This window comes from Hyalella azteca, unplaced genomic scaffold (genome assembly GCF_000764305.2).
Source record: "Hyalella azteca isolate HAZT.00-mixed unplaced genomic scaffold, Hazt_2.0.2 contig8429, whole genome shotgun sequence".
NCBI lineage: Eukaryota > Metazoa > Arthropoda > Malacostraca > Amphipoda > Hyalellidae > Hyalella > Hyalella azteca.
Window position 1 is genome coordinate 89,737 of NW_025938523.1, and position 23,750 is coordinate 113,486.

Genomic DNA, 23,750 nt, shown 5'->3' on the forward strand with positions numbered 1-23,750 from the left:
GGTGTACCGTGTCGCGAGCTCGTCTGTCTACCGCTGCATTGCAATTTGATTGCAATTAGTAAACATCAAAAGCGTGTCACCGATACTCTAATGAAACTACTTCCTTAACTTTGTTTTTATTGATTTCCGTCAATATCCACTCGTAAAAAAATCATATGTAAACCTATGGTCATTGTACAGATTTAAGACATCATTTGAGGTTTAAAATTTTATCATTGTCATAGAAAATGGCTAATTTAAGTTCTTACGTCTGTTTGGCTGTGGCCTACAGCTAATCCTCATTTAATCCGTTTTTCCTCTTTCGATCTTCAGCACAGACAGATAAGCCGAATTTTCGTGGTGTTTGGATGTAGACCTATGCAGTTTGACTGGACAGCGAGCACCGGCGCTCCCTAAGACCTAATTCGGTGCCCCAAAACCGGTTTGCGTGTCTGCTCTTCCGCGCAACACGCGTGTGCGCCCTCGCCAGGTTCCCGCTTTTTTTTTGTTTCCCCACTGGTACCCTAAATTTCTTCTCCGCCATCAACAGCATTTGTTATGTTGTTCTCGTCTGTGGAAATGATGCACAACCTTTGATTTTTTCCTCTTTATGACTTGTAACGTGCTATTCTCAGAGAAGAAAGTAAATTTCAGATTTCCGTGACAAACTCCAAACAAGAATTTTTTCCATGATGTTTTCATCAATTCAATAACACATACGCTTAATAGGAAATCTATTGATAAAATTTTGTACGATTTCAACTTTAAATATCATCAATGGCTTATCGATTGGCGTCAGCAATTCCACATCGTGTCAAATGCCTTTGTGCAGTGGCCAGTTGTGGCGACATGACGTCACTACCCGCATATACGCTGGCAGCGATGGTTGTTCACTCACCAGAAACCTGGCTTCAGCATGAGCCTGCCACTTAACTTGGACTTGACCGGGCGGCATCGGTGTCTTGAGGTCATAGCTGGTGAAACCAGCGCGGGCGCTATAGAATCGTTGCGACTTCGAACGCAGCGTATGCACATAAAAATGCACATTGTTGGGTACGGAAAATGATCACTATTGCTGCGATTTCCGCTACTTACTTTCTTACGGCCAATATGAAGAACTTCAGTATTACGTACTCGATAGATTTGCGAATGATTCGAAGTAATCAATCTTGATGTTTTCTATGAGCTTATAGAAATTGTAGAATTGAGCTGCGTGTGCAGCTTTTTACATCTACTTGTTTTTTTATCACTATTAGTTTTAACTTTCGTTTTTCGATGTTATTACAAAGTTTTTCTACAATTTCCCACGACGCTGTAATTTACGACAGCTCCACGAATATGTGGTCACCTTTTAAAATCATATCGATAACAAGCTGCACGAAACATAAGTTTAAGTGACTCGACAACAGCGCTTGTTTTCTCCCAGATTTTTCACGGCCGCACTCACGACAACGTCTCGCACAACAACAAGGATATTTTCCGAGCCCCTGGGGCTGGTGAGGGGTTGGTTGCTCGGGGCCTTGAGTGTGGCCGGATAAGGTTATCGTGACGCACCTTCCGTGCTACACACCTGGCTGCTGCCGGCTGCTTCTTCGGACTCAATTTGGGAACATTCAGAATATCTTTGAATAATGAATACGAAAATGGGAGTTATATGCTCTATTGTTGGCAGTGTAGTTCGTTTTGCTGGAACTGAGATGTTGTGTACCCACTGAGAAATTTAAAATTATTCGGGCTGACGCTGTAAATATCGTGAATGCGCAAAGAAGGGCTCATTTATTATCTGGCTCATTGTCATAACTAAAAGTTTAAAGAAAAAATTTTCCGCTTATTTGTATATGACGATGCAATTGCTATGTGCTGATTTTATAAAAATGTGTTTGAGCATCATATTTCGACTTGAATTTTCATTATCCAAGGAACGATTCATCCGTGAAACCAGTGTGCAATTGTGCATGCAGTACACTTATCAGTTGTCGCGGTCCCTTGTTTTCAGACCCATTGAAGTCAATTACAAGCCGCAACATGAAACTATTTTCGCTTAGATGAACAGCTTCTATATCCACTCTCAATTTCAAGCCATTTCGGTTAAATCCCAAGCATCACCGCCGCTCTGTCACCTCTGTTATATGTGTGGCAGTGACCTGAAGGCTGTAGCCTAAATACCAGCGGTCTGTTTATGATGTGCGTGGCATGAGCCACATGGCTCGTGCTCTGGCATGTGTCTGGCTCCACATCATTTATACTGCAGCTTCATGTAGGTCTGCCTTCCCACTCAACCTAGTACGGTATCTATTATGTCTTCACCAAAAATTTAAACTATTGATATACGTGTGAGGTTGTTTGTAAAACAAATCACTTGATTTTCTCTCAATGCAACGTATTCAACGTTCTGCGCATGCGTCGTCCGTATTTACTATTTATTGTTCATTTGGGACCAAATTTGGTCGCTGTATGTACAATAGAAAACGCGGCCTTGACATGTCCAGCGATATGTATGGTCATTACCTCGTCAATTTCAGTTGACACATTTTAAATGCCTGTAATTATCTCGTGACCGTTTAGACGGAAAACGTGCTTGTTATCGCACGCAGCTACAGGGTTACGTATGACGTCGCTGTGCACCAGCTCACATTTCCTGCTCACAACACTCAATGTTGCTCATGTTTATAGCCTCTCTACTAGCCTCTGGTCATGCATGCTGGAGACGAATGTTATGTACGTACCCTCTTTACTAGCCTCTAATCATGCATGCTGGAGGCTATTGTTATTTATCCTATTTACTAGCACTCTGGAGATGAATTCCATGGCCTTAATTTATAGGAGATTTGTTTGTTCGTTGAAAGAAATTCGTCTGTTCAAAGGTTACATTCACGTAACGCGATGGAAAATTTGGGAGCCAATGCATTACGTGTTGTCTTGTGATGATTATGTTGAGTGCAGTCTTAAGTCATTTCAATGAAAGAAATACCTGTTCCTTTCAAGTCATGGTGCTAATTAATGTGCGAAAGATCAATAGTTTTAGCGATTTCATTATTTCAAACAATCTTCATTTATTTTCATTGGTTGGTTGATTTATTTAGTGTTGGGAAAGTACATAGTTTAATCGAAATTGTTAGTATGATCTCAATTTTGTTTTAAATGCGTATTTACCACAGTTTTTGCACGCGTATGTTGAGCTTTCTTTTGTATTATATAATCCATTGATGAATTTACTCCTTCCCACAACGGTATTCAAGACCAGCAAGTGCAATTGCACTTTTTTATATGATTAGCTCTGCACATTATAGCATCACCACAAAATCGTTCGTCGATCTATTTAAAAAGGCCTCCATCTAATTATGCACTTATGGTCAGTATAATGTACACTTGTAAACCTCCATGATGAAGTTATCTCATTATGGAGGCAATAAGACTCATTTATCACATAAATTGCTCCAGAATCCATCCCGTTATTTAAAACCACAACAGTACCGTTGACTTTGAACACACATTGTACCTGCTGAATAAATAAAAGTGATTTTGAATAAAAATGATTTTCATGTTGAATAGATAAAAATGAAATGAACATGAAAACAGAAATTCTGGTAGTTGAAAGTACTACACGATTTTTTTAGATTGAGCTTAGAACAGTTCTATATTTGTATTTTTGTGCTAAAAATGTTTTTTTTTACGTTATTTGAAAGCTGATGTTGCTTTATTAAGAACAGCTTTAAATGACGCGTGAAATAATGAGTTTGACAGAAATTCACAATTATCTCTTTCTAAATTAATGTAAACCATATAATGTCTGTAATAAATACTGTGAGCATTAAAGACTATACTGACATATAAGTACAGGATGTGGTACGTAAGTCTGTCAACATCCTGCACAGCTCTATCGTCTCCGCACGCTCTCGTCACCAAGCAAACAACATATAAGCTACATTAAGCTTTAACGTCACCGGAAGTCGCTTGCTGCGATTAAGCAATTTCTTGGAATTTTTATTCCAATGTGCCTCAATCACTAAGGTTCATTTTTATCAGTGTTTGTTTTCTTTTATTTTGTTCTCTCGCATTGGTTTGCCACTCGCTCTTCTATACCTACCTCAGATGTGTACTTTCGTCTCAATTGTGTATTTTTACTAGAGTTTGATCACGCGTTCTTACTCAAACTACTAGAACACTCTTTATTAGTATTCTAACTACTATTATACTACTATAACTACGTAAATCGTATTTAAAATACCTAAAATGAACTATTTAACAATTTTCCAGGTTCAACAATGGCCGTATTTACACCTACATCGGTGAAGTGTGCGTGTCCGTCAACCCCTACACGACAGTCAAACTCTACGGCAACGACTACGTACAACAATACAAAGGTATAGTGTGATCATGCATACCTTCATATATCCTAACTACGTACAGCAGTACAAAGGTAGTGTTATCATGCATATCTTCATATATCGTAACGTAACACTCGGTGCATTGTCAGTTATAAGAATACCGTTCAATACATGGACTCTATTTTAGCGCTCTCTAAATTTTAGCAATTTATTATTTGACGTGATCAAAGTACAGCTTTGGCAACTATATACAAGAAGCCAGCAGTTAATACGAGTCGCTATACTAAAACATGGTATGTTTAAATTCCAAGAATGGACTGAGAGTCAGCTTCCGAAATATTAGGGTTAGTAGCATGCACATTATTACCTCGAGAATCATTATAAGTAATAATAAATGTAAAGTGCAGATATAATTACTCCTGTTATATAATGTTTAAATGTTTAATTTTTTTAACTTTTCTTGGGGGATCGTACTTTTCTAGCACGCTCTTACTTGTCATCTTGAAAACGGCGTTTGTTTAGATAATTGCAATTTACGATATGAGGCATTTCTAATATTAACACGTTGACTCCGATTGCTTCATCTTGTACTATTATTTCATTTTTGTACTGTTTTTAAACAGGGTTGCCAGACGGTCATTTTTTCCGGACAAATTCCGTGATTAAATTTTTCTCAATTGCGTTGGCCGGCTAAAATTTATGATAGAAGTACTTTCTAATTAAATTTTAAATACTGCAAAAAGAAAATAAATGGAATTTTTATAGCGGAACCTACAAATTAACTAGTATATATTGAGTTATCGGCCTTTTTTGTTCTCGGATTTGGCCGATTTTAGGCCACATGAATTATGTACCACTACGTCATGGAAAAATACTTTTTGTGGTACGCATATGTACCACATCGGTGTCAACGTGTTAAGAAACATATTAAAAAAACTGAACCAGCAATTATTGAATGAAAAAGGTAATTATTTAATTTAGCCTGAAATTTATTCTTAATACCGATAACTTCTTGTTCGAACATTCATTATTCGTTCCTCAGAGAATTATGATAAACTAGTACGTATAAGCTTTTTTTACAGATTTTTCTTTTTTCGCTATATCATAGCATATGCTTTATGTGACATCAAATTTCATGCCCTGGGCCATGGAAGTTCCGTGTATCATTATAAGCCTCTTACAATACGCATCTCGCTGCTTCCTGCTGCGAATTGTGATGTTTGGTAATAAAGATACCAGGTGCTAACGTGCCAGCGCTGTCACGATACGGATACGAGTCTCCGTGACGTCACTTATGCCCGTAGTCACATTACTGACCGCTATTAATCAGACTGCTGCGCGTTACAGGAAGGCAATTGTTCAGCACTGCTAATGCGCTCACCGCTGCTGCCTTTAACGTATTGGCTTCGCAAGTGTGCAAGCCATTTACATTCACTTGCTTTGTGCTAATGCTTCATGCTCGCAGCACTCTTGTGACGCTTAGCGTGACCATGTGAGGCCGTGTCACATATTTTCATATACGTTCGCACACTATCAGCTGAGGCCATCTATACATAGACCGTAACCTTATCACCAGATCAATATGTTTCAAAACTACGACTGCATAAGGAGTCTGAAAGCTTTTTAGACAGTGCCTGAGAGGTATATTATGAACATCTGAATAAATTAAGTTCGAGTTATTGATTCAATTACGTTTATTGTGTGCGTTTTAATTGAATTTGCTTGTTTACACGTTTGACTAAATTACACTGTCACTTGCTCCCAAAGTTTATTTCTTGATTAAATGCTTATTGTGTTACAGGCCGCGAGATCTTCGAGAGGCCTCCACACATTTTTGCAATTGCGGATGCATCTTACAAAGCAATGAAAAGACGCGGACGCGACAGTTGCATCGTCATATCAGGTAAACTTTTTTACCTACTCATGGTCAGCTACTGTTTCACTCCGGTCTTGAATACAGAATTTTAGACCAAGTCACAAACGTCGACATATATAAGCACTGCGACCATCTTATTTAATTGACGGAGCTCGTATAATTTCCGTTGCTGCGAATTTCTCGCGTCATTTGATTGATTTATCGATGTGCTGTTTTTCAGGAGAGTCTGGCTCCGGCAAAACCGAGGCCTCGAAGATCATCATGAGATACATCGCTGCGGTCACCAACGTCGCCGGCCAGTCCGAGATTGAGCGGTATATAGTTCTATCGTTTTGTTTTTTATTCAAGAAATTCAGATTTAAACTCTCTATGGGCCAGTAATTATTATAATCAAGGTGGTAATTTGAAGGGCTTTTGAATTGATCGATTTAAAATGGTATTTGTGTTTTAATTTTATCGATCCATTATCATATGTTGATGACAACTGATAAATTGGATACAATACCAGTGAGTGTCCAGCGCCGTAACTCATGATTTGCATGAATTAATTAAGAAGATATTTGTAAGCTCTAGATTACTCCTCTTAGATTAATATGCTCTAATAATTCTAATAATAATAATATCCTGATGCTCTTTAAGGATATTTCCTTGCTATTTGCCAACTGTTGGTAAAAACTAAAAAATTTTGTTACTTCATAATAATTTTGAAAAAATATAACTCAGTACTCACTGCAGTGAGTGACAGAGAGCGCAATTTCTCGTCGACGAAAACTTGAGGTCACGGATAGACGGACAGACAGACAGACGGACGAACGGACATGGCGAGCACAATAGTGCATTTTTTCCATAAATGAGAAATGCGCTCTTTGTGAAAAGCGTTCTCAATTATTGGTAACGTAACTCATATAAGAAAGATTGTTCGCAACTTTCGCAACTTGCCTTTGAAGTTTTGTACCAGACATAATGTTAATCTGTTCTTAAAATAAATAAACAAGATAATGAATTACTTTGCAGCGTGAAGGATGTGCTCCTGCAATCCAACGCCGTTTTGGAAGCCTTCGGCAACGCCAAGACAAACCGCAATGACAACTCGTCCCGCTTCGGCAAGTACATGGACATTAATTTTGACTTCAAAGGCGACCCCATCGGCGGCCACATCGAGAACTACCTGCTGGAGAAGAGCAGGGTCGTGCTGCAGCAGAAGGGCGAGAGGAATTTCCATTCATTCTACCAGGTCCGAAAGATTCGGTAGTACATACGATTATAACGTTGTAAAATTACGCAGGCTAGCATGGTTGATATTAATATGGGACTTGAAATATGCGTGACTCGTTTGCTTTTGGTAGTGCGCGACAAGATTTATTCTGGAGAGATGGGCTTTGTTTTGTTTAGGAGATTTGGTTGCGTGGCAAAGTTTATTTATACGACGAATTTATGCTAGATATACGCTTTTAATGACAACTGTGTGTTCATATCGTGTCTTGAATGATAAAAAACACACCGAGCACTTGAATATTCATTATTCTTTCTTAAGAGTCTGTAATACCTCGTCATGAACATACCAGTTCCTTGTTGCCTTTTTTATTCAATTAAAATTTAAAATTGATCTTTTCGAAAGTTTATTTTATAAACTGTAAAAAAAATATTTTTTGCACGTAGATAAACCTTTTTTTGCTATATAACGCATGGTAACAAGCATAAAACTAGTTTCATAATGAAAAGTTAATTAATAATTTTTATAACTCTTTTTCATAGGAATTAAAACTGTTTTTATTCATGATTGTGTATTTACAGTTGCTGGCTGGTGCGAGTGACAGCGAGCTGTCCAAGCTGAAGCTGAAGCGCGATGTGTCCAAGTATCACTTCATCAACCAGGGCGGCAGCCCGCGCGTGGACAGCATCAGTGACAAGTCCGACTACCGCACCGTCTCGTCAGCCTTCAAAGTCCAGGGCTTCAGCACCGACACTATCGACGCGATCTGGCGCACGGTCGCTGCCATTCTACATCTCGTACGTAAATTGTGCAGGCAATATAGCAAATTCAGGTTAGCTTTGTTTTTGTGCCAATGGAGTGTTCAAATGCTTGGTGCAATATCGCAGTTTCAGGCTAGCTTCCTTCTTGTGGCTCTTGAATGTTTTAATTCTCGATCTTCACGTCACGACTAAAATATGGTATAAATTGACAGCGCATTATTTCTATGGTGTATACTATGTATAGGATGTGTGGCAAAAATAGCAGCCGGCTTCAGATTTCAAGAATTGTGTCGATAATGCTGATCTGTTTAGAGTTACAGACAACTGAGACGGCAAATAACAACCAATTAGAAAATCCTATCTTCTAGCGTTGTCACAATAAAACTTTCTGCTGTCATGTGATGTGTTGCTAACAGCTCTACCTTAGATGCAGATATGGTTGATCATACTGCTCGGTATGGGATGATTACAGCTTACTTATTTTTTATTTTCGGATTTCGTTAAAACTAGGAATTGCAATTCCTTCATCTTCTTGGGCGACTCACAAAATTGATATACCAGTACCGTCGAATATTTTAGTGTTATTAATTGCTGAGAATAAACACAGCGATTTGTTGCAGGGAAACGTCGAGTTCAAGCATGACGGCGAGTCGACGAGCATCAAAAACAAAGACGCAATTCGAAATATTGCTGAGTTGCTGCGTGTAGAAGGTGAGCTCTGCACCGATATTCACTTCTATTAACGCATATGACGAAGTTAAAAACTTCTCAGATTCTTCGTCTGTTTGGGCATTGATACCCGTATATTTGACTCTGCCAAGCTTCCGTGCTGTATTTTGCATGTGTTGGCATTCAGTACTAATTATGACAAAATATCCTAGTTTTTTATTTTTTAATATATCACATTCACATGGCCAATCCACAACAATCGAACAGTTAACTTTCCTGGACAGTTCCCCTTTGTAATATTATTAATATTCTTATGCAGCAGGCACATGACTAGATTTTTTTATTAGTCAAGTTGTCTGGAAACCCCTTGAATTATCTGTCTACCACAAAAATTTCCTCTACTAAAAATCTTGGCAAATATTTTATTCTTCATTTTGTTGCATAGTTTACAGACTGTTCTGTTGATAACGAGTGGATCAAATTTTCACTTGTTGTCGCTTAAAATTACATTGTTCACCTCGCAGTCCTGGGTACGGAATTCGAATCAAATAAAAAGTGAGGAGATTTGTGACTAATACAGAGCGCTAATAATCCCCTCTACACCTCTAATTCATCGAGCTGCAGCGTGGCGAACTACGACACTAACCAATAGATTTAGTAACGAAAAATATAAAACTAACTTGATCATAGTTGAATGAACAAAACATTTATTTGATTCCTTTGAAACGCAACAAGTTTTCTAACGATTTTCGGCCATTAGTCTCTCAATCTCTTGTGTCTCTAGACATAGCGGGTCGCGTCCCTGAACTTCCGTCCCCTTTTAATGACCAAGACTCGAAGCGAATCAGCTCCTTGTTGAGTCTCTGTATTTGTCTCTGTAAGAAAACGTGTCTCTGTAAATGGGTCTCTGTAAGAAAACTTGTCTCTGTATTTATCTCTGTAAATGGGTCTCTGTGAGAAAACGTGTCTCTGTATTTATTTCTTATAGTAGAGTTTTTAAAAGATGTTAAACATTTTAAACTCCATTATATATATAGACGAAGAAACCACAATTATCCGAAAGTTGATAGGTTATCCGCTGTCCGGTAAAAATACTGTATACGCGGGATGAAAAAATCATAAAATACGCTGGATGGAAATCCTGATTTACGTATGATTCGTGAGCAGAGGAGCAGCTGGTGAAGTCCCTGGTGGGCCGTGTGATCGCCGCCAGGGGGGAGGTCATGGAGAAGAACCACACCCAGACCGAGGCGGAGTACGCCAGGGATGCTTTTGCCAAGGTGCGTCCTGAGGTTTCTATCCTCACGTGTTCTGTTTGCGAAGTACTGACTGAGGTACCATGTTTCTATTTTTAGTAAAGAAATTTTTTTTTAGAATTTTGAAAAAGTATTCAAAGTATTTCTCGCAGGTAGCACCAATCTATATTGACTGTTTTTCTTACGGCTGCAAGTATACAAGTTGTGCTTGTGTAAACTTGAAAGTAACACCATCGCTACACTTGATATCTTGAATATATTTTTTTATTCTGAATGTGAGTAATGGTATCGAATATGAATAAATATCAGAGGAAAGGATGATGAATTAATACGTCCAAAAAGTTGATTCTGCACTCAATTGCTACAAAACCTGTCTACTTTTATCGTGAAAAAAATTGAAAGATTGCTCTCTTATCATTTTACGTTCTTAATTGAACACTGCTAGCAATGCATTCATTGTAGAGACTAACAAATAAGAATAGGGTATTGCAGCAAGGGTTGAAAATATTGTTTTATTTCAGGCAATTTACGAACGTCTGTTCAGCACGATTGTGTCTAACGTCAACACAGCCATCCAAGTGAAGGAAGAAGAGCAGTCGTCACGGTACCGCTACATGACCGTAATCGGAGTCCTCGATATCTACGGCTTCGAAGTATTCGACCGTAACAGCTTCGAGCAGTTCTGCATCAACTACTGCAATGAGAAACTCCAGCAGCTCTTCATCGGTAACATTTCAGGCTGAATTGTGATTTCCAATGGTGACAGTACCCTTACTTCCTTCCTATTGATATGAGCAAAACATAATATATTCAAGCAAAAAATGGTTTTCTCCTTGACTTTCTCCAGCCAGTGGCTATTCATTTTTATTTCGAGATTAAATAACGTTGTTTTTTTTCTTCTGAATGTTGCTTCTCAATTTAAATGATCGTTTTCAGAACTGGTCCTGAAGCAGGAACAGGAAGAGTATCAACGCGAGGGCATCGAGTGGCAGAGGATCGAGTACTTCAACAACCAAATTATCTGCGATCTCGTGGAGCAGAATCACCAAGGCATCATCGCCATCCTCGACGAAGGCTGCCTCAATGTGGGTAAAGTGACAGACGAAATGTGCCTGGAGGCCATGGAAAACAAACTGAAAGGGCACAATCACTTCACCACCCGAAAACTGTCTCCGTCGGACAAGGAACTGAAACACGTCGAAGAGTTCCGGATTAAGCATTACGCTGGCGATGTCATCTACAGCATCAAGGGCTTCTTGGAGAAGAATAAAGACACGCTTTTCCAGGACTTCAAACGCCTTATGTATTCTTCCAAGGATCCCGTGATCAGTGGCATGTGGCCTGAAGGCGCCACGTCCATCACTGCGACAACAAAGCGGCCTCTCACGGCTGGAACACTCTTCAAGAACTCCATGATCTCCTTAGTTAAAACACTGGCCAGCAAAGAGCCGTATTATGTCCGTTGTATTAAACCGAACGAACAAAAGAGTCCGGTGATCTTCGACGCTGAACGCGTGACACACCAAGTCAATTACCTTGGCCTCGTTGAAAATGTCCGCGTTAGGAGAGCTGGATTTGCTCACCGTCAGCCATATGATCGCTTCTTGCGCCGCTACAAGATGATTTCACAGTATACGTGGCCTAACTTTCACGGTGGAAGTGACATGCAGGGCACCAAAATCTTGCTGGAAGAGCAGAACTTCAGTAACGACGTCATGTATGGCAAAACCAAAGTCTTCATTCGCTCCCCACAAACTCTGTTCGCCCTGGAGGAAGGTCGAGCCCGCTTGTTGCCTGGAATTGTGATTTTCCTGCAAAAGCTTTGGCGTGGTGCCATCTGCAGGATGCAGTATGAAAAGATGAAGGCAGCTCTGGTCATCCTTCGTCATTATCGAAAGTACAAAATGCGTTCATATGTTGTGGATCTCCAGAACGCTTTCCGTGGCGTCAAACAAATGCGAGACTACGGCAAGAGCGTCCGGTGGCCCAAGCCTCCGGGGCTATTAAGTCATGTCGTCAACGACATCAAGAAAATCCACTCGCGCTGGCGTGCTCACATGATCCTCTCCAAAGTTCCTCGGGATGAATGGCCGCAACTTCAACTAAAAGTCACTGCTGGCGAAGTTCTCGCTGGAAAAAGAAGTGACTGGGGAGTACAACAAAAATGGGAAGGAAATTACTTATCCCAGCACAGTGAGAACCCTGCCGCGGCCGTATTTGTCGACGCCGTGCGTAACATGCGCAACAAAGACGGCTTCAAAGACGTTGTCTTCTCGACTCTCGTTCTCAAGTACAACAGAAATAACAAGATGTGTGAACGAGCTTTGGTAATCACGGATAAGCACCTCTACAAACTACACAGCAAAACCTTCAAACCTTTGCGAACGCCCATTGAGTTTCACGATGTAACTGGCGTTACTGTCACTGATGGACAAGAACAGTTGGCAGCCATTCACCTGAGGGGCGGTAACGACCTCCTCGTCTCACTGATATCCAGCAGTCACACTAACCGCATCGGGGAGCTCGTCGCTGTGCTCAGGCTGCATTATCAGAAAATCAGCGGCCAGGAGCTCAGGGTGAGCGTCAACAAAGTCGTACAGACAATGCTGGGCAACAAGACTAAAATGATCACCGTTGAGGTCAACGATATCGCTTCTTTTGCTGCCTTCAAGTAAGTTGTTATTTCTCTCGTTCTGTTTGGCCTGTTCATAATGAATGGTTTTTTTGTTTGAACGAAGAAATATTTCATTTAACATTGGAATGCCATTCTAATTTGGTATTCGTCTCTGAATATTTTGATTGGGCATCCAATAAAAAAAATGGGTCTATATATATGTATTATAATTATGTAATTTGATCAAATGACCATATAATCATGCTTTGATGTCTATCATAATCATCCAATAAGGATGAATTAATCCGTAAGTCTTTTGTTATAAGAGCTTGGGACTCTTTAAGCTGCATCATTTGTGTGCTCCTTGCTGGCTGCATCGCAATCTACAGCCGCATATTTATTTATTCTCGATTCTTCTTCTGTTTAATGTGTGCTATTATGAGTCTTAGTCTTATTTGTTGCCTGTTGTGCATTAGTGTTATCTACGGGAAGTGATGTGTCTTAGTGTAATCTCTGTGGCGTGGTGTGCCTTCAATTGTCAGCTATTTGGTATGATGTGTCTGCACCTGTCAAATATTGCGATATAGCCTGTATCATTTCGCAATGAAGCGACTGGTTGCTAACGCACTGAATTGTATCACAGGAAAGGCAAGAAGAGCAGCGACCTAATCTATTGCTGGCCGTCATCCTTCAACAAAGACCTGCCGGCACCCGTCACCAAGACGGCTTCTGTCAACGGCAACCAGCGACACAGCAACGGCACGAGCGGAACAAGGATGGCTCCCCCCATCCCGCCAGTGCACTTTAACGGCCCCAATAACAGTAGCAGCCTGCATCGCAACGGTCATTGAAATTTCTCTTGGAAATTTCGCTTTTTCATAACAAAAGAAATATTCCTGTGTGATACACGGCCGTTAAAAAGTATCTCAACTTCTTTCTGCCGCTTCATAAATCTACAAAATAGTATCGTTCCTTGGGATCGCAACTCAATTTTTCCCAATGGTGCTGTCGTTTTTACGTCTGAATTATTCACCAATTAGACCAGACTTCACCGCGACGTGAAACACGCAGGGATGTCGAGCTTCGCCCGTTAACGAGTTAATTGAAATGTGACCTTTATCAAGTGCCTGTGGCTGAAAAAAATTTGCTTACAAATGTTTTCTCATCCGATTAGAATTATTGCTCTATGAAGGACTAACTTGATGTGGATTTTACGTTTTTACTTCAAATACGAGGGTTTTGTTTATTGTTTCAAGTAAACTTTACTCTGGAAACATTACAGAAGGACTTTGCTTAAATTATTTTGATTCAGGCTCTGTATGTTATTTTTAAACAATTTTCCTCTTATGCAAATAAAAATATTAATCCAAATTCATAATTTGGATTATTCCACATAGTTGTACCTGCCTTAGATTTCGTGCTTACTAATTCAAAGAAATTATTCGAAATTGAACATCACACTGCGCTTCACAGTACTCTTCTTTCGTGAATGCAACTTTAACCTAGATGCAAGAGAGCTCATACAGTCAAAACAGGGCTCATTCCAGTGAACATAACTCAAGCGCACCATTGAACTTCTGTTTCCATCATTTCCATGTACATTCCAAATTCATTTCGGAATCTTTAGACTCCTGTTACGTTAACATGATTTTCTGAAATCATATTTAATTTACTGAATTAGCCTTCGGCTAGGTCAGTTGTGCTGTGTTCATAATTAAATTATTTATAATTTTTCTTTAGCAGAAAATATACGTTCTTGCCGTTATTTAATATTATCGGACCGACTAGTTAAAGCGTAACTCTTCGGCAAGGTTGCCATGTTTTCATCATTTAGTTTACATAATATTTAATCGTTGATGATATTCGTTTCTGAAATTTTGATAAGAAAGTTGTCAGTAAACAACTCTGGATTTATGACCTTTTGTTACATTGCTAGGCTATTCTTGCCTAAGTGCCTGGTTATTTGAGCTGCTGTATTTAGTTGTTACAGGATAACAAATTTTCATGTTTGATGTTTGAACAATTCACAGAGCTTGCTCCAACAGGAATAGAATTTTGTCTACGAAAAGTCAAGGATTGTATTCGTTTTGTTTAATTAGATTAACTTGTCATTTATATATGTGTATTTCTATTTGTTTTGATCTATATTTTCAATCATAATTAACAGTTATTTCTGCTTGTAAATAGCATTTTTCGTGTGTATTGCGTAAACTAATAGCCAAGAAATCTGTACATTTAATGGTAATATTTTTATTATTCCGTAGAGTTTAGTGGCTCAATGTTGTGACCTTTTCTATGCATTTTTATAGAAAGCTTTTATATGCAATTTTTAATGTGGGTTGCCGACTAGGACGAAATTTTGTGCCAAGGGTAAGTCGTGTGCGGATCTAAAAATCTGCCTATCGTGATTGATTCGTGTAGCCCGTGATATATTCTTCTAAAAAAAGTAATGAATCGATGTGTACTCGGAAATTTTCATTTCAATAAGAACTAATCGAATGACTCACTAATTATGATGAAGATAACCCGGACGAGCTGGAAGCGATCAGTTTGTGACGAGGTATGTTGTCTAAAAATTTTCACGTCGTTTGAGTTTCGACTTTATAGTGTCTATGAAATGTGATGGCAGAGCCGCATTTACACGAACTTATTTTTGAGGTAAATAATGCTGCTTTGCCTATATTAATTTCGGGTCGAGCGTGATGGTTACACAATCGTTGGAAGATGATCAATTAGCCTCGATCATTTTGTGGCAATACATATTCATGATATGTATTAAGGTTCTAATTGAAGACGAAGTATTGTTGAGTTTTGCTGTGTTTTTGATCGTCTATTCCCGTGTTTTCTGTGTCAGAGCGCTGTATTAATGCGCTCATTATTATTTGCCATATAGAATGAAATATATCGAATACTTGTTTACATTTTCCCCATCAATACTCATTTTTTTCAGACACTCAAAATGTCAGAAAGCGGCATTGCGATTCACGTTTCATAATGTTAGCTACTCTAGAGACGATGTTGGCAGCCACTGTTTTTTTTTTTTTTTTTTTTCACTTGATATCATCCAAAGCCACCAGTAGCATCATAGCGGAAAAGCCTGCATTCAGTAAATAGTTAGTCAAGAGGTAGTAAGTTGATTGCTCCTAACTACGGTCTAAAACGCTTTGTCGAGAAGTATACGATCCTTTTACGTTGAGAAGTATATGATCCATGAAGTTAAAGCCTTTACAATTGTTCATATCTGGGAACAGCGCACGTGGGATAGAGACCCACGAGAGCCTCTAATTCAATATACATCAGTGGATTTGTTATTTACAATGCCAGAACTCAATTTTATGTGTAGCAAAAATAATCAAATTGGAATTTATGAATGAAATATAATAAATTCGAGGTTTTTGTGGACTTTTGTCGGCAAAAACGCAATTAGGAAAAGGCCGAATCGTCGAATTAGGTCGAAAAAGGCCCATTTGGTAACTCGGTCATGGAACACCGCTAGGGAATCTCAAAAAATTTTCCAACTACTTCTTGTTGTTTTCGAAAGCTAGGACCCAACCACATGGAACCTTTTTTTAAATAAGCTGTTTTGCATGACACAGCTAATCTGATATGTCGCGTAAACGTTACATATATAATGCCAATGTGGAGTTGAGTAGTGAGTCTGTCCGCGCTTCCGCATCGAAAATAGTTAGGTTCGTATCAATGGCGGCAATAATCGATTAGATGACACGAGACTTAACGAAATGAAAGAGATTCGCGCATTTTTTAATAAACGCAATAGCTGTTTAAAAAATTAAGTTATGGGCTTCGGGTGGTTGATTGCAATAAAATTAATATTATTTTACTCTTTAATACCTCTTCCTGGAGAGGATGCGGTCCTGAGTTAAATTTCAAATAAAAATCGATGAATGTTGATAATGTAATGGAATAATTTGTGATTATTTTAAAATTTTTTAATGTGGCTTCTAAGCTAAGATAAATTTTGGTGTTTTTTTTATTATAGAGAGCATTCGTTGATATCCACGCGCATGAAATGAGAAACTACAAATTTGATCTAATTTAGGTGCACCGCTTGTGTATGATGAAATTTTTTCCATAACACTATAATGTCGTGAAATTTAACTTATAATTATTCGTTATTATGTGAGTGATGATTTACATAGAGCGTATTATTAAGTATTTTAAACTGAGGAAAATCATGCGAGCGGCGTTAGTCTTTTTCGGTTCTTATATTTCAAACTTAAGGTGAGCGTAGCGAAAACTGGCAATTTCCTTTGTTGGAGCTTGAAAATACTACGTACATCCATTGGCTTGCTGCGCATGTGCAACGCTTTAAAGTCCTACTACTGTGTCTCCGAGCTTCTACGGCGTCATTAACATTTACTCTTTGATATTAACACGACTCCTGTGAAGTACAACAATCAATTTTTCTTCTCAACGTGGCCACTCAGTGTAACTTGAGCTGCGGGAGCGGCGACGAAGTGTAAAGTAGGATTGCCTTGTACAACCTGTTGCCCGACGGTCCCAGCACCCGCTGTGTAAGTAATAACTTTATTAGCTGCACCAGTTTGGACGTCTCCTATGACTGCCGACTGAAAAACAGCTTCTCCTACTTTCTGTCCAGTGAAGGCTGTTGAAGGAATGGCGTCAATTTTCTGGTAGCCCCCAGCGACATAAGTGGGAGAAGCTGCAACGACTGCGTTGTACCCTGCTGGAAAACCGGAGTATCCAATGGCTTGACCTCCTGAGACAAAGCCTTGTGATGACACACCTTGAACGGCAAAACCTTGATTAGGCACTCCTTGAACCGCAAAACTTTGACTGGGCACTCCTTGAATGGCATAACCGTGACTGGGCACTCCTTGAACCGCAAAACTTTGACTGGGCACTCCTTGTAACGCAACTGCCTGGGCAATTCCTGTAGCGGTAGGAGCCCCATAAGACAGTGCTACAGGTGCTCCTTGCACCGCCGAGGTTTGAACAGCCGGAGCAGACGCAACAACGGGGGATGCAGCGACGTGATGGTGAGCGGAGTACTCAATGGGTGTCACCACATTTTCTGTCCGTACAGTATGCACGTCGGTGTGTACAACTGGATTGATGGAACTTTTAACCTTAACAGGCTGAGCTACAGGCACAGCATATGGGGTTGGCACAGGAATTGGTTGCGGGACTTCAACTGGTGTAGGGACATCGATTTGCTTAAATTCGGGATTAGCTTTCTCAACAATAACTCCGGCATCGTAAGGAGCTGCTACGTAGTTTGGACTCTTTTTCTCGACGGTTACTTCAGACTGATGGACAGTGACTTCCGGAGCAGCAAGGTTGGTCTTGGCAACGAGAACATTTGGGGCGCTGATGGCGGGTGCAGAAAGTTGTGGCTTGTGCACCGTTGTTGTGGATCCAACCACAAAGTTCTTTGTTCCGTATTGAACTCGTTTCTCAACTGGCACATGGACTGTCTGATGGTGTACCGGTACATGAACTTCCTTGGGAGCGAGCTCAACTGTTTGAGCAGATTCAAAAGTATAGGTAGTTGGAACTGCAACAGACACTGGTTTGACTTCGTGAACGACTGCCTGGTGTTGAACAGTTGCTACGGCCGGAGCGACATCAACAGCAGCTGCTTTATACTGCACTGGGGTCGCAACAGCGTAGGAAGCCACAGCAGGAGTAGAAATTGAGTGCCCCACCTGGTGGTAAGTGGCGGCAGCTGGAACAGCACCAGCCTGTCCGACTTTGTAGGCAACATTATTCGTGGCATGATAAGCAGTGACAACCGGAGTTTCCACTTTGATTTGTCCTGTGTGTTCTGTTGCTACAGGTGACGAAACTACCACATTAACTCCTGAAGGAATATTAGCAACAGCGTTGTATCCATGAGAGATGACTTTGACATCATCATCATCAATTTCTCTGAATTTATGTAGCACTGGCACAGAAGCTGCGTAAGTACTGACTGAAGGTGCAAAGCCAGCAAATACTGGCGTTCCAGTGTTGGATAAAACAGGAGTTGCGTACGCTACGGCTTGTCGGCGATCAGCAACTGAAGTTCCGGTAATTACTTTGGCCTCGTACCCGACTGGCGCACCTACAACGTGGACCACGCCAGGGCCAGCCTCTACTGCCAAATTATCGTCATCCTTTTCGGGTTGTGCGGCAGGAGCTGCCAAACTGGCAGCCAAAAGGCAAGATAGAACCTGCCCAAAGAAATAAATTGCATAAATCTAATTTTGTATAATTCTTGTAATAACTTTGCTATCTTCTTTCTCTCAATCATGAACTGTTTAAAATTAAAACGAGTGCCAATTCAGAATGATCGTTAAAATGATTGCGTAGGGTTAATTCTCCCAATGAAAGTATTTGTAAAAGCCATCATAAATTCTAAATTTCATCGTTAATTGTAAATATGTAAATAATTCTGATAAATTGTTCTAATGATCTCAAGGAAATCTCATCACCTTTGCCAACTTTTTTGTTTTTAGTCTGTACAAATTATCCATAAATTTCTGTAAACATTTCTCGCAATAACATAATGATTCATAAATGGCGCCCTTATTAAATGAACTGTGACTAATTGAATAAACTGTCCATTGAGTTAAATAAAAAAATTTTGTCATCATATATGAAGCAACTTTTGTCGATTTTAAACGGTCATTGCTCATGGCATAATCAACTTTAAGTTTCATTTCCTGTTCCACTTTTTGCTGAATCATACTTTTTCTCTTCAAAATTTCGCTTAATTAAACCATTGTTCTCATTTTGTTTCACGCCAAAGTACCTACTTACCAAGACCCTCATGTCGCCACGTCGTGAGCACAAGTGATGGCCTGCAGGTGGCGGGTGCCTTTATATATGAGCTGTGGGCGAGGCGAGGAGTCGAGCCTGTGCTTCCACAAACCTAAATTGCTGCAGTGGACCATCAAGGCTGCTTGATGCATGCTGGAATGTTTCGACTGAATAACATGAGCATTCTGTCCTGACGAGTTTGTAATTTGCTAAAAATTTGTTCAATTGATAACTAATTTCTATTAATATAACTGATTAGGTTGCTTAATGAATTAGGGACGTACATACAAAGTTAAGTTGGTCCGTAAAGTCGTGCCGATTAAACGAAAACATAAACAACATACGTTGTAGAACGACGATCGGCATTGAAATAACTTAATCATTTGCATGCAATCGATTGCAGGAAAAGCAGCGAGAATCGTTAGCTGAAAATATTTGAAATAATTCTCATTTATTTACTTGTAGAATTTTATTTTGGTTATTGCGCACTTAAAAAGAGACATTAACGTGATCAATCGCTACAAAAGTGAGGAAATATGACAACTGTGTAATAGTATGCTATTGAGGATATTGCAGCCAATATTATCAGCACTAAAAACATCTCGTCTATTCCAATGAGCTATTGCAAAAAGGTTCATTGATCATAGACGTAATCAATGGAAACCCTAATGCACAAATGCGTTCTGACAGAAAAGTCAATCAATCTTAAGGTTAGGGTCATCTAAACATTTTGATCACATAATATTTAACTATCCAATATCTGGCTCTCATTTTTTATAAGATATCACGCCAATAACAGCATTTAATTCAACTGAACTGTGGGAATAAAATTTTACACCAGACTAATATACGCTGCCAGGCGCTAGGGCCAGAGATGCGGTTTAGCTCTATTGCTGAGTCCCAAGGTCGCCGATGCTGATGCCCCTGGGGAGGGTGTGGCCCCTAGGGTAGCATCTCCACCTCTGTGGGGAGTGGTTGCTATCCCTGCATCCGCTTTGCTCTGTGTTTCTTAAACTGTGAGTCTTCCATATTCAACTTGAAACAGTATACACAATATAGAATACAAGGATAACTTCATTTTTTCTATGCCGGAGAATACAAGGTCATTAATTTTAGACTATTCCTCTTTGCTGAAATAAATGTGTAGGTAAATTAAAAAAATTATTGAAAGTATAATACCTCACCTCTGTTTAATTGGCTATACGAGGTAATGAAGTATAATATTGATTTTTATTCGGAAACAAGCAATAGGAACGCTTGATGAGTTGATTGTTATTGATACTGATAACAATCTTCTCTCGCTGAATATCAACCTCATTCACAAAAAACTTGAAGACTAAGTTTTTATATAAGTTGTAAAGCATCACAATGATGTTGCAATCAGATTCTCATGAAAAAAGTTTTTATGCTATATCTGAAGGGCACTTGAAAGTGCAACTGCATCAAGTTTGTATCCTTCTAAAGTCTGTACTCGACGTCAAATACATGGATTTAACGGCAAATTTTTAGTTCTATTCTAGTTTCGACTCCTCGAAGGTGGACCAGAGAGTCCAGCACTGTCGGGTGTGGTCGTCATTCGGTCGGTGTCCTTCGCTGCGACCGCTTCGTCAAGGTCCTTATTGGGAGTGCCTGCCGCATCCTGCGTTGATTTCTTCTCTTGTAGGATTCTGACGAATTTTCTAGCCGTGATCACGATTCTTTAGTTGATCGCACTTTTTAGCGCATTTTCTCATTTATGAAAAAAGTACACTATTGTGCTCGCTATGCCCGTCTGTCTGTCCGTCCGCGACTTCACGTTTTCGTCGACGAGAAAATACGCTCGCTGTCACTCACTGCAGTGAGTACTGAGTTATATTTTTCATATGCATGCAGGCATTGATATTAAGTGTTCTCTTTGCCAACAAGTGCCAATGCGATCTTCGGTCCCATGATGGAAAATTTCAAATTGATCTTGAGTCCAAATAAGAATCCAGGTTTAATGATGTTCAAAATTTTTCTCATAATCCAAAGTTGCATGATGATAATATTTAATCAACCTCTCGAGTCTGTTGTGCGCATAATATGAACAGGCCAGGATATAATATCGTGGGTGGATTTACAGTATTTCTCTATAACGATACAAGAGTCAATTAAACTAAATTACTGTTTTCATTTGCAACTCATTTTTTTATGGAATGCATTTTTTATGGTTACGAAGCGGGTCGACTCGATTGTGATTCATCGTAATGGACATCGAGCGCCACAAAGCAATTTCTACGACGTGATGCTCATGTCCTATGATTCAATCCACCGAAAAAGAAATGAAATTATTGTAAAATGAGTAAATGAAACAGAGTATCAACTGAAAGCTATTTAGATTTTAGCGACAATTTAATTAACTAATTAGTTATCAGTGATTGAATATATTTGTTATTGGAGTTTTCAGGAATTCCCCTGTAACTTATTCATATTCGATTTCTCGACTCCAGTAGCGGAAAAAATATGCCATCACGAATAAACCAAGCAAATACGTAACTGGAACCAGCTATTATCTTAATCCCCTAGTAAAGATAAAATTTATTTCACCTTGAACGCTTGTAAGCACACCATAATTAGATTAGCGTCCTTATTCTCACACTTATCTAAGGAACGAGTAACAAGAAAATTGAAGTTGAACTGCCCTCAACATTTTGAAATCTATCGCATTTCTGATTCGTAACATAACATAACATATATAGTGATGTCAGCGCTGAAGTGTAGGCCTGATGTGGTCTGTCGCCGATTCTTTTCCTTTTCATGCCTTGTTCACAAAAGATCTAAAATCGTGTCATTTTCGGATATTTTCATGACTTTTTCGGAACTATTGTTGGATCTTTTCATGACTGACGATAGTTTGAAATAGTCACTAGACTTCCACCGGGTTCGATATGGTGCTAGGCATTTCAGTCTGAACATATATATTTCCATAGCTTTATCTAGTCTGTTCTTGAACGCGTTCATACTTGGAGCGCCAACGATGAGGCTGTTCCACATGTCGAGAAGAAATGTTGTCGCGTGAAGATGTTGCAGCGCAGTTTTTTTTAGTTTATAGCCGTGGCCCCTGGTGTTGGTTCTTGTTTCAAATTCTAGTAATCCTTCGGGGATCTTGTATACTTCAATGAGGTCCCCACGCAGACGTCGATATTTGAGGCTTGGAAGCTTCATAACCTTTAATCTTTCTTCATAGGACTTGCCCTTCAAGCCTGGAACTATCCTTGTTGCAAGTCTTTAAACATTTTCTATTAAATTTTTGTCCTTTTCAAATCTGGATGACCACACAACGTTTCCAAACTCTAGATTCGGGCGCACGACTGCATCAAACAACTGCTTCCTCGCTTCAGCATCTAGGAACTCGTATGAGCGTCGGATTAGTATAAGAAGTGTGTTAGATGTGTTAGCTTGCGTTGCAACATGCTTAGAAAATTTCTGCTTCTTGTCGACATAAACACCGAAATCTTATTCCACATTAGACTTTTCAATCATTACTCTCTCGTTGTAACCATGTCTTCTCATACTGTAATCTTGCTGTTCATTGTTCTTCCCGAGGTGAAGTACTTTACACTTGTCAGCATAGCATTAAACCGCAGCTGCCACGTATCACCCCAGTTGACTAAACTGTCGAGATCATCTTGCAATTTCGCTGTATTTGACGCATCCTTCACTATATTATAAACTTTTGTGTCGTCGACATACATGGAACACACGCTGGACACTGCTTCTGGCAGATCGTTTATAAAAGCAACGAACAAAATAGGCCCAAGAACGGCTTCCTTGTGGCACGCCACTGCGCACTGATGCACAATCTGACATGGTTCCGTTAATACTGACACGTTGTCGTCTACCTACTAGAAAATCTCTGATCCATTGGAGTACATTTTCTTCAATTACCAAAGGCTTCACTTTACGCAACAGCCGCTCATGCGGAACACTGTCAAATGCTTTGGCAAAAATCGAGGTACAATGCATCCACTGGCTCCCTTTCCTCCAGCAGGCGAGTCCAATCGTTCAACGTAGATGATAAGTTAGTGGTGTAGGATCTACCGGCAATAAAATCATGTTGACAATCTGATAGGAGATGGTGAGCAGTCAAGTGATCGATAATCCTATCCCTCACAGCAGATTCCATTAGCTTACAAACAACACTTGTCAGACTGACAGGGCGATAGTTGCCGGGGCTGCTTTTGTCACCTTTTTTGAACAATGGTGTAACTTGAGCTTCTTTCCAGTCGGACGGCAGAGTTCCTTCGTTC

At 39.7% G+C, this 23,750-nt stretch overlaps 2 protein-coding genes across 2 annotated transcripts in view; one reads left to right on the plus strand and one right to left on the minus strand.

Moving 5' to 3' along the window:
* LOC108675831 (unconventional myosin ID) overlaps nt 1-15,605 on the plus strand; it is a 33,333-nt gene extending 17,728 nt beyond the window's left edge. The window contains exons 2-11 of the mRNA XM_018163866.1: nt 4,237-4,343; nt 6,109-6,210; nt 6,404-6,497; nt 7,198-7,417; nt 7,978-8,193; nt 8,778-8,868; nt 9,994-10,106; nt 10,604-10,808; nt 11,019-12,753; nt 13,340-15,605. Of these exons, the coding sequence (XP_018019355.1) occupies nt 4,237-4,343; nt 6,109-6,210; nt 6,404-6,497; nt 7,198-7,417; nt 7,978-8,193; nt 8,778-8,868; nt 9,994-10,106; nt 10,604-10,808; nt 11,019-12,753; nt 13,340-13,547 (3,091 nt within the window). The 3' untranslated portion in view covers nt 13,548-15,605. The remainder of the gene's footprint in view (nt 1-4,236; nt 4,344-6,108; nt 6,211-6,403; nt 6,498-7,197; nt 7,418-7,977; nt 8,194-8,777; nt 8,869-9,993; nt 10,107-10,603; nt 10,809-11,018; nt 12,754-13,339) is intronic.
* Nucleotides 15,606-16,902: 1,297 nt separating this feature from the next.
* Nucleotides 16,903-19,551, minus strand: LOC108675836. Its single transcript, XM_018163871.2, has 2 exons — nt 19,483-19,551; nt 16,903-18,893 (listed from the first exon to the last, which is right to left on the minus strand). Exons 1-2 carry the CDS (start codon nt 19,492-19,494, stop codon nt 17,115-17,117), a joined length of 1,791 nt encoding a protein of 596 aa, XP_018019360.1. The 5' UTR covers nt 19,495-19,551; the 3' UTR covers nt 16,903-17,114.
* Between the last annotated feature and the right edge of the window lie 4,199 nt (nt 19,552-23,750).